The sequence below is a fragment of the Pithys albifrons genome, chromosome 2 (assembly GCF_047495875.1).
Source record: "Pithys albifrons albifrons isolate INPA30051 chromosome 2, PitAlb_v1, whole genome shotgun sequence".
NCBI lineage: Eukaryota > Metazoa > Chordata > Aves > Passeriformes > Thamnophilidae > Pithys > Pithys albifrons.
In genome coordinates, this window is record NC_092459.1 from 20,339,523 (window position 1) to 20,356,737 (window position 17,215).

Here is a 17,215-nt window from a genome sequence, read left to right on the forward strand (position 1 = left end):
ACTCTAAATCTGTGAAAGGACTTAATGTCTATTTGAAGTAAATTTCTTGGGGTATAATGAAGTTCCAAATTACTTTAAAATAGTTAATTTAGCTCATACCTTGATAAACAGCTTTGAATCCCGGTGAGCCAATGCTGTCATCAGATTGTAGATGAAGCCACATCTGGTTGCTCATGCTTACAATAAGATCAGGAACACTAGATCCAGTGAGTCTATATGTAGGATAAATGGCAATGTCATTTGTAGAGGCATAGGTTACCATTACTATTATTACTAGTACTGCTACTACTACTACTACCAAACACAACCTTTTAAATGATTCACATAATATTTAGACCTATTCACAATCTATTATCCTACTGTTCTGATCAGCTGGTATTTTTTTATAAAATTAACTATTCCACGTGGATTAGAACAATGTAAAGTAATAGGAAAAATACAATTTAAATGACTGCATTCAACAATGATTAAACACTTCTAATAAAGCTGTTCCTGCCTAAAGCTTTCATTAGTAACTAAACTATTAGAGATATGAGTGACTGCGTAAATTAGTTTTCACCTGTTCAGACTAGTATTGCTTTTTTGATATGCTTTCCAAAAGTGAAGGAAATTGCTTTTACATGCCTTACAGCTTCTGTGACCAGAACTTACTAGGACCACATCAACTCCAATCAAATAACTCACAATGATCTCTTAAATCTCAGTGGAAACTGCTAATTCACATACAGTAATGTGTGACAGCTATATATGGATAAGTACCTTTCAATACAATACATATGAGACAAGCTGGTGAACCCTACCATAAAACTCAGTAATATCGCTTGTATATCTATAATCCTGGTATCAAAAAACTGTGTGCCAAAAAAAAATAGAAAAATATTGGTTCTTGATAATGAAAATAATCAGCACCTAATCAGGTTTAGCACTGCATCTGAACAACCACACACATCTTGGTTATAGTTTTACAGTTTTACAAAAGGTAGTGAGAAGACTCACACACAAAAAGTGGTGCAGAATCTCACTATCTAAACTGTTATCAGATACAAAGAAAAAAATTCTGTCTTTCTTCCAATCCTCAGCTTTGACTATGCTAAACAAAGAGGTGTGAGATAAATAAAACACTGACAAACTGAGACAAGAAGTCCCAGATGCAGAATTTCTCAAGAAAGGAGTTATAAAGAAAACAGAAAATAGTATTTGGATTATTCCACAAACATATTGTTTAAATTTAATCAACCAGATATTATTACTATTAGAACTTAAATGCAAAGACATACTAAAAGGAGAGGCTGAGCAAAAACACAATGAGAACTGAGGAACCATGAGGCAAGTTACAGGAATTCCCTCTGTCTTGCTTTAAAATGTCATCCATCAAGGTCATAACAAAATGCTGTTTATTTCATATTTAAAACATTGCGGTTTCTTACCCTTATATTGAAAATAAAAAACAATCCCCATATGAGTGGAAGAGACTAGGGTCTTACTCCTGCACTGGAACTGTTGCTGCAATGTCTGAGTGTGCTCTGACATGGTTTACAAGATTTCTTGTTATGATTTGGTAGTAAGTAGTTGATTGTTGTGGTACAATAAGAGCAGAAAAAGAGGTAAAAAAATAGATTTATTATAGCTCAGCATAAAAACTCACACAAACGATTCTTAGCAAGGATACGTAAGAAAATTAATGCACAGTAATATGTATCTAACTTTTTCAGTTTGACCTATGTTAATAATAAGAAAGAAAATAAACCACCTTCTTAATCTGAAAATTGAGTTGCTTACCAAACTAATTAGGAACTGTACAGGTTCAAAGAGGTGCTAGGTTACCACCAGAATACTGAATATACTGTTGCTGATAAAATAATGACTTAATAAAATTGTGATATTCATTTAAGTGAATAATACAGGTAGCCTAAAAAAGGAAGATGCCTCACCAGAGAGTGAGTAACATAAAAAAAAAAAAAGGTAGTTTAGAAGATGCCTGAAGAAATAGACATGCAAGAAAAGGTAAAGATTACATACACATTTTGGGGGTTCTTCTGAAACTGCATCAACAGCCATTAGTTTCTGATCAGTACAAAATCTCAACCAAAATGTCAGGTCACAATTGTTAAGCCATCTCTGTATTCTGCACTTTGCTATGCTCAAAAGTTTAAGGTTTTTCAGCAATGAAGAAAAATTCAGTGATGTCTCTTGGCAATATTCTGCAAAAATTTCTCAGTGACTATTCAGATGTGTAAGCCTACTGCCTTAGCAACTAATAATTTTTTTACAGAATCAGTTTTTGTGGTGGTGGTAGTTTTGTATCTGGTGGGGGATTTTTGTATAGTTTTGTTTGTTTGCTTGTTTTGGTTTTACTTGGGGTTTTCTTGCTTGCATGTTTGGTGTTTTATTGTTTGTTTTTCTTCAGGATTCCTTGAGAATGTCCCTGTATAGAACTACATCCTTCAACTAGGAGAATAGCAGATAGGGTAGATCAAACTTTAGGGAATATAGGTCTGTCTGCTAACACATGCAAACACTGACTCTGAGTTTGTCCCTGTCTGTAATCATCTTAAGATCAGATCGTTTGCAAGTTCAAGAACTGAGACTTGCAGACCAGTCATTCATAGAGATTGCCTGGTGCTAATCTCATTTCATTTGGAGATGAACAATCCTAGGTTATCTCTGCATGAAGGAAGTGTTATGGGTTCACCTAGGTGGGCCTAGATTTGGGTTCTGAAGTCTGGACTAGGCCGAAGCTGTCAGCTGACTTGAGCTGGGCTGAGCTAACAGCTGACCTCTTCTAGCCAGTAATTTTGTATTCCATACCACACTATGACATCATCTCCAGGGAAGCAGGAACCAGTGTGGGAGTGGTTAAGGCAGTCACTTCTCAGCCCTCCTCTTGGGAGGACGCACGATGCTGTCCCAGGGGGGATGGAGAGGACCAGGCCCACCACTGGCTCACAGGGTATCTCAGGAAAGTAAATTGTGTTGTTCTGGGTTTCTCCTTTCTGCTCGAGTTTGTCTCCCTGGGGAATACGTATTTTCTTAAGTATGGTGTAGTTAAGACAGTAGAATTTGTGTGTTCGTTAAGAAGTTGAGGTGGGGAACTTGTTGTTGCAGACTTGTGTGAGTGTATATTTGTACTCTCTTCTAATTGACCCTTTCTTTCTGTGAAAAATATATGTAGTTTTAGTATAAATGCCGTTTGAAGTGTTTTTTTTTCCTTTCCCCTCCCCTTTCCTCCCTTTCCCTGGTGTTAGGAGGGAGGCTTTTCTCTCTGTGCTTGGGGGGGTTTGACAGTTGCTTATCTCAAGCCAAGACAGGAAGTTAAAATGTTGAGGGAATTGATGCAAGTGATAAAGCAATGAAAGTGAAACTCGAACCAAGCTTCTTAGTCCTCTGAATAGACTCACAGGTCAGAAAAGGCAACTCAAAGAGAAATAAATTTTTGCATCACTTTTTTCCTCTACTTTGTTATCTAAAAGAAACCAGATCTGATATTAAGAATGGTCTCCAGTACCAGAGATACTGGTTTTTTTACCATTTATGAAAGGGTAGGTGTTAAGTTTCCAAATTTTGTGTAAATAGAAGAAAATTACAAGGGTTTACTAAAATGAATTTCACTACCATTGATGTTTTTTTGGTACAAGGAAATAGCTCACTTAAGCAGCTGGGTATGAACCACTAATGTACAATTTCTTTCTTGTATTGGAGAAAAATCTGTATGTATTATATACAGGAAAAGTTAAAAGATTCATGTTTTAAGGGAAAAAAATGAAGTTTAATACAATTGCTGCAAGAAAAATATATTTTGTAGCATTTGAAGGCAAAGCAGACTTTCTAAAATAAACTGTTGGTTTAATATACTTGAATTTAAAAACACGAAACAGGACAATGCAGGAAACATTCTGAATGATAAACTTCACCTCACACATGATCTCTAATGAATTATTTTGTAAGGGTAGTGTCTAGCTTCTACACAAACTCTATCAAGTATTAGAAATAACTTTCAAAACTTTATAGCATAAACATATTTGGATTACTATTAAGTAAGATGTACTACTGTATTTCCAGAGCTAAACATCTCTCCATAAAGTAAGACTACTAAATTTTAAACAGTTAAGGATTACAGATTAAGCAATTGTTAAAAATTCTAAAACTGATGGGCATATCTCCAATTATTAGATCATTAAATTTTCTAAAAAGTTTACTATAATACAAACATTACACTTCTTTAATGAACTAAAACGCAACAGATCCCTAATCAAATGCCAACTAGACAGTCATAGAAATGCATCAATTTGGTTTTGAAATAATTTGCTCGTCATCAAAGCATTTTTTTTGTACTATCTCCATGTTATTTTACATGAACATAAAATACTTTTTCTACTGACTTTTTAAATTTCTTGCCAAAATTAAATTTGAGATGAAGCATTTACAATTTATTTTTTTCTCCTTTTTAGACATCAAAATTCCTTCCTATGCCCCTCTAGCTATCAGTCAGTCAGTCATGGCTAGGCTTCGCGAACGAAGATTTGGGAAGGGCTCTCTCCACATGGGTGTGCCCTGCAAGCCTGTGCAGTGGATTTTTTAGGCAAGGTACAGCGTGTGCGGAACTTGCCCCACCCTTTAACTCCTAAGGTTCGTCTGCCATGGCTGAGCAAGCCTTGACGGTGACAGTGAAGTCCTCAGAACTAGAACCTACCACCCCCGGTATTCCCAGGAGGTCTCCCATCCAAGTACTAACTGGGCCTGATCCTGCTTAGCTGCAGTGCTCCAGTTTTGAGGTTACACAAATAATTGCTAACAGATGAGCGTTCAAATCACTTAGAATTAATTTGAATTTAGAAAGTTATTTATTTTAGCATATTTTGTTCAAGGTAAATTTTAAAAGCTATGAAGTTTCAGAATCAAATGCATGAGATTCTATGGCAGTAATTTGCAGAATTTCTGCAGAAATGCTGACATTTAGTCTGCCAACAGAACCTTGAACAGCATAGTAAAAGCAGTATTACTTTCTAAGATATTCTGAGAAGTTTAGATAATAAATCAAGCCAGAAAAGTCTTTACTATAAGTTCCTGCATTCCTCTGGGAAGCATAAGAAACTGCAAGGTGCTGCTCAAACCTCATTAAATATAACAGATGTTATTAAAACCAACTAATGAAAAATGTTGGTAAGAAAATCACTCTGACATTTAGTTATAAACTTTCTCATGATAATGTAGTCTACAAGTAGACCTAGTGTTTTATGAGGAGCATTACTTTGCATTCACAGATTTTTCTCAAAAGCAAGTGAAATGGAGCATATCCACGATGCTGTTTAAATATAATGTATTTCATAATGCATGATACATTCCAGTATTTAATAACTGCAAGAACAATGTCTCAATAGAAATTCAGATTCATTACTAATTATTGTGAGACTCCAGTTTCATCTCTGGGCCCTCCTCTGTTTCCCCTGTATTTCAGTTATTATATTAATCATTTACTTTCTCAAATGATTTTCAGAGTAATGCTAATTTTGCAACCCAAAAGACAGATAAATTTAATTGCATAGACCTCAATTTCATTGAATATAGCTCGTAGGTCCAGCACTGTACTGTAATCCTAAGTGATAGGCTGCAGAGTAACAGGGATAAAACAGTTGCTGGTTCAGTCCAAAAACATACTGAAGAAATGGCATAAAGTATCGCATGTCTCTAGTGAGAACACTCTACTGATTCCAGAGAGATTGAGAACTGGATACTTGATAGATTCAGAAGTGGATGTCTGCTAGAGGATCTTTAAAATATTTTTAAATTAAAAAATATTATGGGAGGTGATGCTATTATTGGGTGCTGTCTTCTTAAGATAACAAAAATATCAATTAATATAAGCAAATAATATTTTAGATTTTATTTTTTGGGGCAGTCATGGAAAATAAATGTTGAACAGGTAGCACCGACTAAATGCCTTCAGATGAAAAGGTAAAAAAACAATAGTTCATTATTTATTTTACACATGTTTTACTTTCTATTTGATGCAATCCAAGCCTTTTTTATAGTCCCTTATTTTTTTGTGAATACAGTTGGAGTTATACAGGTAGTACTTGTTTTTCAAAGGAAGATTTTTTTCTTTTTAAAAAATCTAATCTTCAGTTTATAGTCTCTGATATAAAAGCCTGTAAAGATGCTACTAAAAATATGGAGTGAATTTTTTTGAAAATTATTGACTTTGACAATACTTGGATTTTGAGCTCTACATTATATAATCAAATAACATACATTAGAGTTACACATTAAAGTAGATATATCCTTTCCTAGAAGAAAAAAACATAGCAAAAAACTTCCCAGGAAAATTTTCTGAAGTTTGTACTTACACATACAACACTGTTCTGGTATCACCAACTTTTCCAGCATCTCCAACAGTAAGAGTATCATAGCCTCTTTCAAGTTCAAACTCTTCAAAAGCAAGCTTTATGACCTATTAAAATTAAATAATGCAGTTATTTCAAAAGATATCCACATGCTATCAAATCTGCTCTAGTCTTAAATTATTTGGCTACTATAAATAAAGTCATGAGGCAATAATTATTTTAGTTAGTCTTATCTGAATTTAGAAAGATATCCAGAAGGATCAAAAGTGAAGTGCATTTTCTACTACCTAGGGGCAAGTTGTTGCCATAATGTTTTAGAGGTATCATATACTAAAGATGCCAGTCACCTCCAGCTGGTGATAACTGTTCATTATTGAAGCAGTAAATATTTTTTCTTTACTATAATAGCTATATAAAAATTACATAGGATAGTATCAGAAGTATATGAAAACATTCTCATCTTTTGAATAGCAGGTATGAACTAACAATTCATAAGAAGATGGAGGAGGCTGGTGCACAGAAATACAAAAGCAGAAATTTCCTTGAATAAACTGGTAATATTAAACTATGATTCCCATCAATGTCTAATCATGAATCACCAAGGAAATTATGTATATCTCAGAATTCTTTTAAAAAGTATTTACAGAAACTGTAATTTTATAACATTAAATATAGTACAAAACTGGAATTAGATTTGTGTAAAACAATGCTTCTAAGACAAGCACTTTTGGAGTTTGGTGTTGATAAGTAGTTGCAGCTTACATGAACCCATATATATGAACATTTTATGGTTCTTTAATTTGGTACAAACTTTCTGCAATCAACTTGATATCAAAATGCATTCACAGTGATTTTCCATAAAATTAATAATTTTATCTTTTTATTAAATTTTACAGGTATCCCTGGGTACACTTCCCTAAAACTTCAGCCATTACATTAAAATGCAATTATTTTTTCTTCTGTTTTGTGGGTAAAAACAACATTTGGGTCAGATCTGAACTTTCAGCATCAGCCATAATATGCTGCCCATTTGGCAGCAGCATGTGAAAAAATAATGGTTTCCATCCACCTTATGTCTACATGATTATCAAGGCAGAATTCAACTCAATCAAATTTTAGCCCTGTGAAAAAGCCAAGTTACTTGTTTAAACTTTCTCCATGTCAAAGAAGAAAGTTGCCCATCTCATTTCTCTATGTTGCAACTGGAAAAGCCCAGGACAATAAACTTCATAGAGGAACTTACACACTACTAGAATAGGTCAGCCTTACATTCTACTCTGAGGTTTCAGTTTGTAACTCAAAGAAATGCCGTTTTTAATAAAATACCCATTGATTTTAAGACAGCATATTGCTTCTTGCTATACAACCATGTCTTGCTTTTCAGAATTTGCTTTGCCATCTCTACTATTTGTATAATTATGTTTCTTGAAGTATTCTAAATTGACTCCAGGAATAAGACCCCTTGTAGGTTTTAAAATGGAGCTAATATTTACTGAAGAGTCACTGAAATTCAAAGAGAAAGAGGTCTGAAGAAAAGACAAGTTGTCCTAGGACATCCCTTAAAAAACATTATTAACAGAAATATCTGTATAACTATTTTGACCACAGGTCAGAGGGTTTGTGATGTAATACAGAATTTTTACAACATATTTTACAGACCTACCAGATTTTGAGATCACAGAATCACAGAATTATTGAATCATTTAGGTTGGAAAAGACCTCCAGGATCATTGAGTACAACTTCTCACTTTCTCAAGCAGACCACCTTCTCAACCAGGCTACAGCACTAAGTGCCACGTCCAGTCATTTCTTGAACACCTCCAGGGATAGTGACTCTACCACCTCCCTGGGCAACCCATTCCAGAGTTTAACAATCCTTTATGTGAAGAAATTCATTCTGATGTCCAGTCTAAACCTTCCCCGGCACAGCTTAAGACTGTCCCCTCACTCTGTTGCTAGCTGGTTGGGAGAAGAGACCGGCCCTGACCTGGCTACAACCTTCTTTCAGGCAGTTGCAGAGAGCTGTATGGCCACTCCACACTAACCAATCCCAGCTTGCTCAGTCACTCCTTATCAGACTTGTGCTCCAGACTTTTCACCAGCTCTGTTGTCCTCTGGACATGCTCCAACCCGTCAATGCCTTTCGTGTAGTGAAGGGCCCAGAGCTGGACACAGCACTCAAGGTGTGGCCCCACCAGTGCCAAGAACAGAGGAAAGATCACTTCCTTAGTCCTTCTGGCCACACTATTGCTGATGCAGGCCAGGATGCCTTCGGCCTCCTTGGCCACCTGGGCACGCAGCTGGCTCATGCTCTCCTGATTGTCGAACAGAACCCCCAGGTCCTTTTCCACTGGTCAGCTTTCCAGTCACTCTTCCCCAAGCCTGTAGCACTGCATGGGGCTGTTGTGATTGATGTGCAGGACCCAGCACTTGGCCTTGCTGAACCTCATACCATTGGCCTCAGCCCACTGATCCAGCCTGTCCAGATCCCTCTGCAGAACCTTCTTACCCCGGCTTGGGAGCCGCGAGTGTGCCGAGGCTGAACTCCCCCACATCAAGATTATCAATAAAGATATTAAACAGGATTGGGCCCAACCAGCTGCCAAGTGGATGCAGCAGCATTCACCACCACTCAGTGGGACTGGCCATCCAGCTATTTTTTAACCCAGCAAAGAGTGCATCTGTCCAAGACATGGCCTGCCAGCTTTTCTCAAAGAATGCCATGGCAGACAGTATTGAAGGCTTTACTGTATTCCAGGTGGACAACATCCACAGTCTTTCCTTCATCCACTAAGCGAGTCATGTCATCATAAAGGGAGGTCAGGTTGCTCAGGCAGGACCTGCCCCTCCTAAATCCATGCTGGCTGGGCCTGATCCCTTGGTTGTCCATTGTTTCAAAAATTAAAAGGATTTAAAGCATATGCTTCAGCTAAAATAAGATACATTTCCATCTGCTCCTGGTGCACCTTCTAGTGTTCCTAGATTATATCGGTGGTTAACATGTAAAATTTCATTATTAAATGTAGACTAATAAAGTCAAAGAAAAGCAAAAAAAATATACAGAAGCATAAAAGAAGAGCAGTTTCTTTTAAGAAAAATAACTATAAGACTTTTAATGCAATTTTTATTTTACATGGAAGAGGAAACTTGATAGAATATTCCAGGAGAAAATATGGTAATGTATTATTTAAGTATGCTCCACTTGGTTAGACTCACAAACACTTTTACATTACATTTTAAAACCAAATGTGAATGTTCACCTCTTTAATAATAAGGTAAGTTAGGGGGAAAAAAAGGAATTGGATATAAACCATAAATGAAAGGTTTAAGTATCTGATTAGGCAAATAGGAAATATCACAAGAAACATTTCTTTATGGAAAATACATTGTGAAGATATATTATACACTTTTAAACAAAATCTTGTTATCTTCACTTCCATGATAATTGTTATTCTATGCTAACACATAAAACGTTTTGGAAAGACCTTTAAAAGTCTGCAAGTTGAGAGGTCTAACTTAAATTCCTTCAATCTGACTCATAAAACCTAAATTTTACCATGTAAACAACACCTGATGTAATCATTGCTCCTTCCACAGTCAGTGGACAGAAATGGGCATTTTTTCTGTCATAAAAATCTCCTGAGTTGGAAAGAACTCACAAGCACCATCAATTCCAGCTCCTGGCCTTCTACAGGACACTCCAAGAATCACACCATGTGCCTGAGAGCGTTGTCCAAATGCTTCTTGAACGCTGTCAGGCTTGGTGCTGTGACCACTTCCCTGGGGAGCCTGTTCCAGCACTCATCCAACCTCTTTGAAAATCCTTATAAAATCTAAACTAAACCTCCCCTGACACAACTTCAGGGTGTTCCCTCGGGTCCTGCCACTCATCACCAGATGGAAGAGATCAGTGCCTGCCCCTCCTCTTCCCCTCATGAGGATGTTGTAGACTACAGTGAGGTCTGCCCTCAGTCTCCTCTTCTCCAGGCCAAAGTGGCCAAGTGACTTCAACCACTCTTCATACAGCTTCCACTCAAGGCCTTTCAACATCTTAATTGCCCTCCTGTGGACACTCTCTAAGAGCTTTATATCTCTCTTATATTGTGATGCCCAAAACTGCACACAATATCCAAGGTGAGGCTGCCCCAGTGCAGAGCAGAGCTGGACAATCACCTCCCTCAACCACCTGGCGATGCTTTGCCTGATGCCTCACAGGACACAGTTGGCCCTCCTGGCTGCCAGGGCACTGCTGAGTCATATTCAACTTGTCATGAACCAGGACCCCCAGGTCCCATTCTGTGGCACTGCTTTCCAGCTTCTCGTTCCCCAGTCTACACACAACCAGGGTTTCCCTGACACAGGTGCAGAACCCAGCATTTTCTCTTCTTAAACTTAATAGGGTCAGTGATTGCCCATCTCTCTAATTTGTCGAGATCTCTCTATAGGACCTTTCTGCCCTCGAGGGTGTTGACATCTCCTCATAATATAGTATCATTGGCAAACTTGCTTAGTACTTATTCCTTCAAGTCCTGTGTCCAAGTCATTTTTGAAGATGAAGAGAACTGGGCTGAGAATGGAGCCCTGTGGATCCCCACTAGTGACAGGTCTCCAGTCTGATGTTACCCCATTCACTAATACCCTCTGTGCTCGTTGCTCACCCAGCACATGATGTGTTTATCCAGTTGTGTGTTGAAGGCTTTCCTGAAATCCAAAAATATTTTATCAGCTGTTTTCCCTTGATCATCTAGGTAGGTTACCTTATTTTAAAAGGAATTAAGTATGTCTGAAGACAAACAGGACTTTCCTCTCATGAAGCTGTGCTGGCTCCGACCGATGACTGCACTGTCCTTCAGGTAGTTTTCAATAATTTCCAAAATAATCTCCCTAAAAATTTTACCAGCTGCTGAAGTGAGACTGACATGTCACATTTCTTGTGTGAAGGTTGAGCAAACTGTCATTTAAAATTACTCCTTCAAATGAATACATGGGAAGATTGGATGACTTTGGGAGACTAATATTTACATATATAATTCAGATAAAATTAGTTTGTCTAGAGACAAAGCTCTGAATCCTCAAAAGAATTTTTAAGATTTGTTAAATTAGAGAAGGTTTGTTGATTTATTTTTGGGGAAAAATGTAGGACAGTTTTGTATGTATATTGATACCTATACATATAGAATGGTGAAAACTTAAGGGATTGAATTCATCGCAATATATTAGAGTATACCACATACTTGGTTTACAATATCGATTTATATACTGGGGGGTAAAACCCCAGCTCTGAGGTGCTTCTTCAGATGCAATTTTGTTTTGCAATTAAAAATTCCAGTAATACTAATGTGATCATCACCATTACATATGCTTAATATTAACTGATTAAAATGAATGATAGAATTAATTTTCATTTAGAAAAACTGGAAACATAAAAATTGCTTCCAAAACTACTATATTTATTTCTGGATGATAAATTACATTCTTCTAGAATGATCCTATTTGCTTTTTGAAATGCATGAAATGAGATTACCTTATAAGCAATTCAGAATGATTATTTGTTATTAGACAAATAGACTGTGAAAACAAACAAACAAACAAACAAGCTTAAAAATACAAAATGCCTAAGGAGGTACCTATATGAAAGCTCTGCAAGCAAATTTCCTGTCATAGTTACTTTACCACTTGAAACATTTTCCTTTATCCTAGACATTCCCACACTTTATATTTCTGCTGGCATAAGTGCTATTGAAACTGATGGATAAAGGCAGCACCTGTAAGAAAAGCCTGTGTGGACATTGAGCCTGGAAGAAGCAATAGGGCACATGGCAATGTGACATCTCCGAAGCTTCTAGGTATGCACGTTCTTTTCACCACAGTAAGACCTATTTTATTATTACTTAAATATGTTAGACATGTATATATTCAGAATAGTAAATAGAATGTAAAAGCAAGAGCAGTGAATTTTAAGATGCAAGAAGAAATACAAACTACCTGTAAGATATCTGTTATATTTACAAGCAGATCAATCAAACAACAATTTAAAAACAAAACAAAACAAAACACACATGTACTAGTAGAAATGTGCCTTAACCCTCTCTCCCGGCACAAAAAAAAAAAAGAAAAGAAAAAAGAAACAGGGCAACCTGCTTCCTCCTTGAAGGAACATCTCTGAAAGATTATAAAATGCAGTGAGACAATTTTTAACTTGAGTGAAATATATGAAATATATGAAGTTCGGGGAAACGAAACTGAGGATCCTTGATTAGGAGCTTTAAAATCATAAATAGAAAATATGTTAATTTTAAAGGCTTTTGGAAAAAGCTCTTTGCAACTGTTGCAGGTTACTCCATTTCACTGACGTACTAGCTTCAAATATATATAACAGTATTTTCCTACTTCACATTTCTCCCTGCTGCTATGTAAAATTTGAAAATAACATAATCTTTCAAGTGTTTTTGACTTTGCCATTTCTTTACAGAGACCTGATGCTTAAAGGGATTTGAAAGTGAAAGAAGCCATTGCTATATGTAACAAACATGGAAGTAACATTATGGGATTTCAGATTTCTAAATACTTTTTTTTTAATTTCTAGAAAAATGGAGCCAGATTCTTAAACCAGAGCTTCAAACTGAGTTTTGGAGGATCTACCTCTCTTAAAGAACAATATAATATAGAAGCAAAGCCAAAAGATGTTAGAGAACTCATACATGAAAAACTGTGCTCTTTCCCTAGTGCACCACTCCTACAGTGATATGTCTTCAAGTCTTAAGGGCCACTGTAAGCATGGGCAAAATCTAGTGGAAGATGAAACTAGAAAATTGAATACAAATGATAATAAAAGTAAGTAACTCTTATGCACAAATTCTGTGGATGATTAACTGTGAAAGGCAGCAAAACGTTTCTTCATATTGCTTTATAAAACAAGTTATTTATTTTGCTTCAAAGTCCTTAAAATGTGCACCATTTATCTCAGAAGTATTATTCATAATTTGGCATCGATACAGCTGCAATTAATAAGATGAAAAATTAATAACTCATAATTCCCAGGCTGCAATAAGCTACAACCAGACAAAATAAAGTTTATGCCAAATAGAAGGGCCTGTCCTGTAAAATTTGAATTCCTCCAGGTTTGGTTGAGTGACAGCAAATTTATTGAAAACACTTCTTCCCCTTATTTAAAAAAAAAAAAATTTAAGGTGTTTGGTACTATTGTTATCCAAAAACTGCAGTTACTTAAAAAGCAATTATAAAAGGAAATTTCCTTATTTTTCAATATTGACATTATAATTTATATTTCTCATTCTCAAGAATTTATTTTTCTTATATCTCCCACTAATGACTTGAAAATGAGCCTAATAACTATACCTGGTAGAAATTAAATAAAGGTAAGAAGGAAAAAACAATAATAATACATCACATAATGGCAATTATGTAAAATAAATGGTGTTGATGCTGTTTAAAAACAGAGAGAAAGAAAAGTAATAATATAATCACAAGAATAAAAAAATAATTAAAATACAAAGGTTTGTTTTATAATAACTATCACCATGTGACTACCCTATGCCTGGAGCATTTCTCAGGGAAATAAACACTGATTGTCTTTTTCCCCAGTGCTTTTCATTGTTTGGATGGCCTATGATAACAACTTTTCTGTGTTCTCAGCTTTGAATGTACTTGCCATATCCAACATAGTCCTTCTTCATCCAGTTAATTAAGGCCAAATTACTTGATATCTTTAAAAAAATAATAGAAATAATCTCAGGAAATATGAGTTTATTTTGTTAATGTAGTAAAGGTTAAGAAGTGATATGACACTGATCTTAGAATAGTCCAATAAGGAAGAAGTTCCTGATAAGGTATATAGACAATAAGAATGCACATAGAGTGGCTGGAAGCTAAAATTAGAGAAAATACAGAATTAAGTGCAAAAATGAAAATAATAAAATTCCTTACAGTGTGAAATACCATTTCTAGTGGTAGCTGATGATTAAGTAAAATACCTCTATAACTAATCATGTATTTAAGTAAATTAAATAAATTCACAGTAAGGCAATGAACACATTATTAAACACAGTTTTGAGGGGGTTTTGTGTAAAAGGAGACATGGGAAAAAAAAAGTCCCTTAAGGATGATTTCAGAGTTAACAGAACTGCCACAATCTGTTACTCAGTCAGAGATGCAGCTTGTTGCCAAGTTAGATTTTAATCTTCAGCTATAATGCCTAGATGTCATGTCAAATATAACATTACCATCTTAAAAATTAAGTAATTTTCCTTCTTCTCTTTTAGTTTTTTTATATGTATAAAAAGATATAATTTCTAAGTGCACAAGTATTGTATAAAGCATTAAAAAAATAATTTTTTAGTCAACTAGCAAAGTCCAGCGAATGTTCCGTGTTTCGAATGAATTATCTACCAGCTTGATTTATGTTTGAAAGATGAAATAAAATAATAAAAAGCAGAATCACAAAAGAAGATAATTATTCACATGTTCACACTAAAAGTTTGAAATTTATCACTTTTGGACAATTTTAGACAACTCTGTGATATAGTATGATGATTTATGTCTCATTTTCTGCCAAAGGAAAATGTCAAATATATGGCTTCCATTTTTGCTCCTGCTGCTGCTCCAACTGTCTTTTGAAAATAAATATGGAAGTATAAGCTTTAAAGAAACACTAGACACATTTTTTTGACTGAACAATGGAAAAGAAGGCAAAAAAGCATGTTTCTACTACTATCTTTATTTGCCATTCATGAAAAATAATTCCAACTCTGCTCATACCTTCAAAAATCTTTTTCAAAACATTTTAAGCTGTTTTTCTTAAATGGTGAGCAACATCCACTGATGAAAAAGACACATCAATGATAAAAATTAAAGAAATACTTTTAAATTTGCTGTTCAAAACAATGTCTGAAAATAGTATTCTTTAAATTTGAAAATAAAGTTCTTCAGTTAGTATTTGTTAAAAATAAGTTAGACGTAAACTAGGAACATATAAATCACCAGAAAAAAACCTCTGATTTAAATAAAGGCTAATGATATCATTTTTTTTGCCTCAAAAGTTTAAGCAGGAGAAACATATTTCCTAAAGTTTTTAAAGAATAGGTTGATTTTATTAATGAATTTAAAGTGCATATTAGGCTTGATATAGAACAAGAAGTAAAGGGTTACATGAATAACTGGTTAAGTATTAAAGGTGCACAACCATTTATACAGACACAGACTGTTCTCTAGACAGAGGAATCTGCAGGGTTAGAGATCAGCTTTGCTGCTGCTTTGTAGTCCTGAAAGCAAATAATTTCTGGTTCTTAAAATTTACTTACTTAACAGAATATCTCAAAATTTTACTGACATTTTAATTTTTCTTACTTATACTTCATATAAAACATGAACAAAATATGACAAATGTTCAAACTTCAGAAAACTTCAGAAACAAAAATCTATACGTCCCGACTGAAACATCATTGTACACCATTCACTGAGGAATTCAATCCCCTTTCTTATGCCATGTCGGCCAGTGGAATAACCAGGAGATAAAAGTAACAAAATAACAAAGCAGAATTTGCATTTGGGACCCTAAGCAAAAAATTAATTATGGGAAATCTGTATCCTTGTAAGCAAGCTAAGCAGTTCCAAACCCAATATTATTTTTTCGCTGAACATGATGGATAAATCATACATTTCATGCATTCTATAGCTATGAATCTTATTTTAAAGATTATTTCCTTCAGTACTGTCTGTCAACAGTAGCAGGAAGGTGCATAAGTACCTGTTTTGTTTAAGAAATAGAGTACTTCAGCTTGCTGGTTTCTTGTTGTTATGGCAAAATAGTTCCAAGGATACAAACTATTTAACCTAGAAGGGTGATGGATCTTGGCATCACACTGTATTGTGTAAAAAGGCAATTGAAGTCAATCTTGGAAAGACTCCAGAGGTGCAAGGAGATGCCTAAATAATTGTAGAAGGAAATGCCTTAGAAAAAGAAAACGTGTCAGTGGAATTAATTTACTAGAAATGTATACAGTCTTAGAGTTTAACTAATGTTTAATGTTATTTAGAAGAGACTGGAAAGGTCTGAGCTATACTGAGCTGAGTTTGAAACTCTGATAGAGCAGGTATGTTTCTGTGCCAATGGAAGGTTATATTTAAGTAAATGAACTTTAGAGGAAAAGTAAGCAAAGCAGTGTGTCAGCATACAGTATATCTTTCTTTGTGCTAAACTCAGATGTTCATACTCAGGTATTTTGTGTCATATAAGATGTCTGCATCCTGTCTGACTTCTGTCTCTCTAGAAAGATGTGGATTTTCTTGTGTCATACCTGTTAGTCTTGCATGGACATCTTGAATACATGAGCATCTCATACAGTAAGATGCTTGAGAATGGACAATTAATTCTGTCCTCTATGTGCTCAAGTGTTTGATGCAATAAATAAAAATGTGCTTCATATCAAAAAAATCTTACTTAAAATGCATAAACTACTTACATATACATTTATACTTAAGGGATTTTTTTAATATACATGATGACAATAAGGGGACTATGGCTGAATGCATATTCCTGTAATAAGCCTAGTAATATTACATGAACATTGCATTGTCATGACACCAAGGTTTTATATAAATCTTGAGAGTTTTTTGGTAATGTTATATACTACAAAGCTTAATTATATTGAGGTAAATTTCATTCTGAAGAAAAAAGATGCAAATAAGTTTGCTCTGTCTCTAAATTATGAATTACAAAAAGTTATGAATATGCAATTTTGGCATTCATATTAACAGATTAACTTAAACTAATTTTGAAAGTTGCATTTTTCCTCAAGCTTTTCTTCCTAGTGTATTTTTTAAATATATAACTACATGCCTTGTTGGCCCAAGTG

At 35.0% G+C, this 17,215-nt stretch overlaps 1 protein-coding gene across 1 annotated transcript in view; it reads right to left on the minus strand.

The window, feature by feature from the left end:
• The window catches only part of CSMD1 (CUB and Sushi multiple domains 1), a 1,094,767-nt gene that overhangs the window by 280,098 nt on the left and 797,454 nt on the right, over positions 1–17,215 (minus strand). Inside the window, exons 11-12 of the mRNA XM_071548449.1 lie at positions 6,345–6,448; positions 100–212 (exon numbers count right to left, since the gene is read on the minus strand). Of these exons, the coding sequence (XP_071404550.1) occupies positions 100–212; positions 6,345–6,448 (217 nt within the window). The remainder of the gene's footprint in view (positions 1–99; positions 213–6,344; positions 6,449–17,215) is intronic.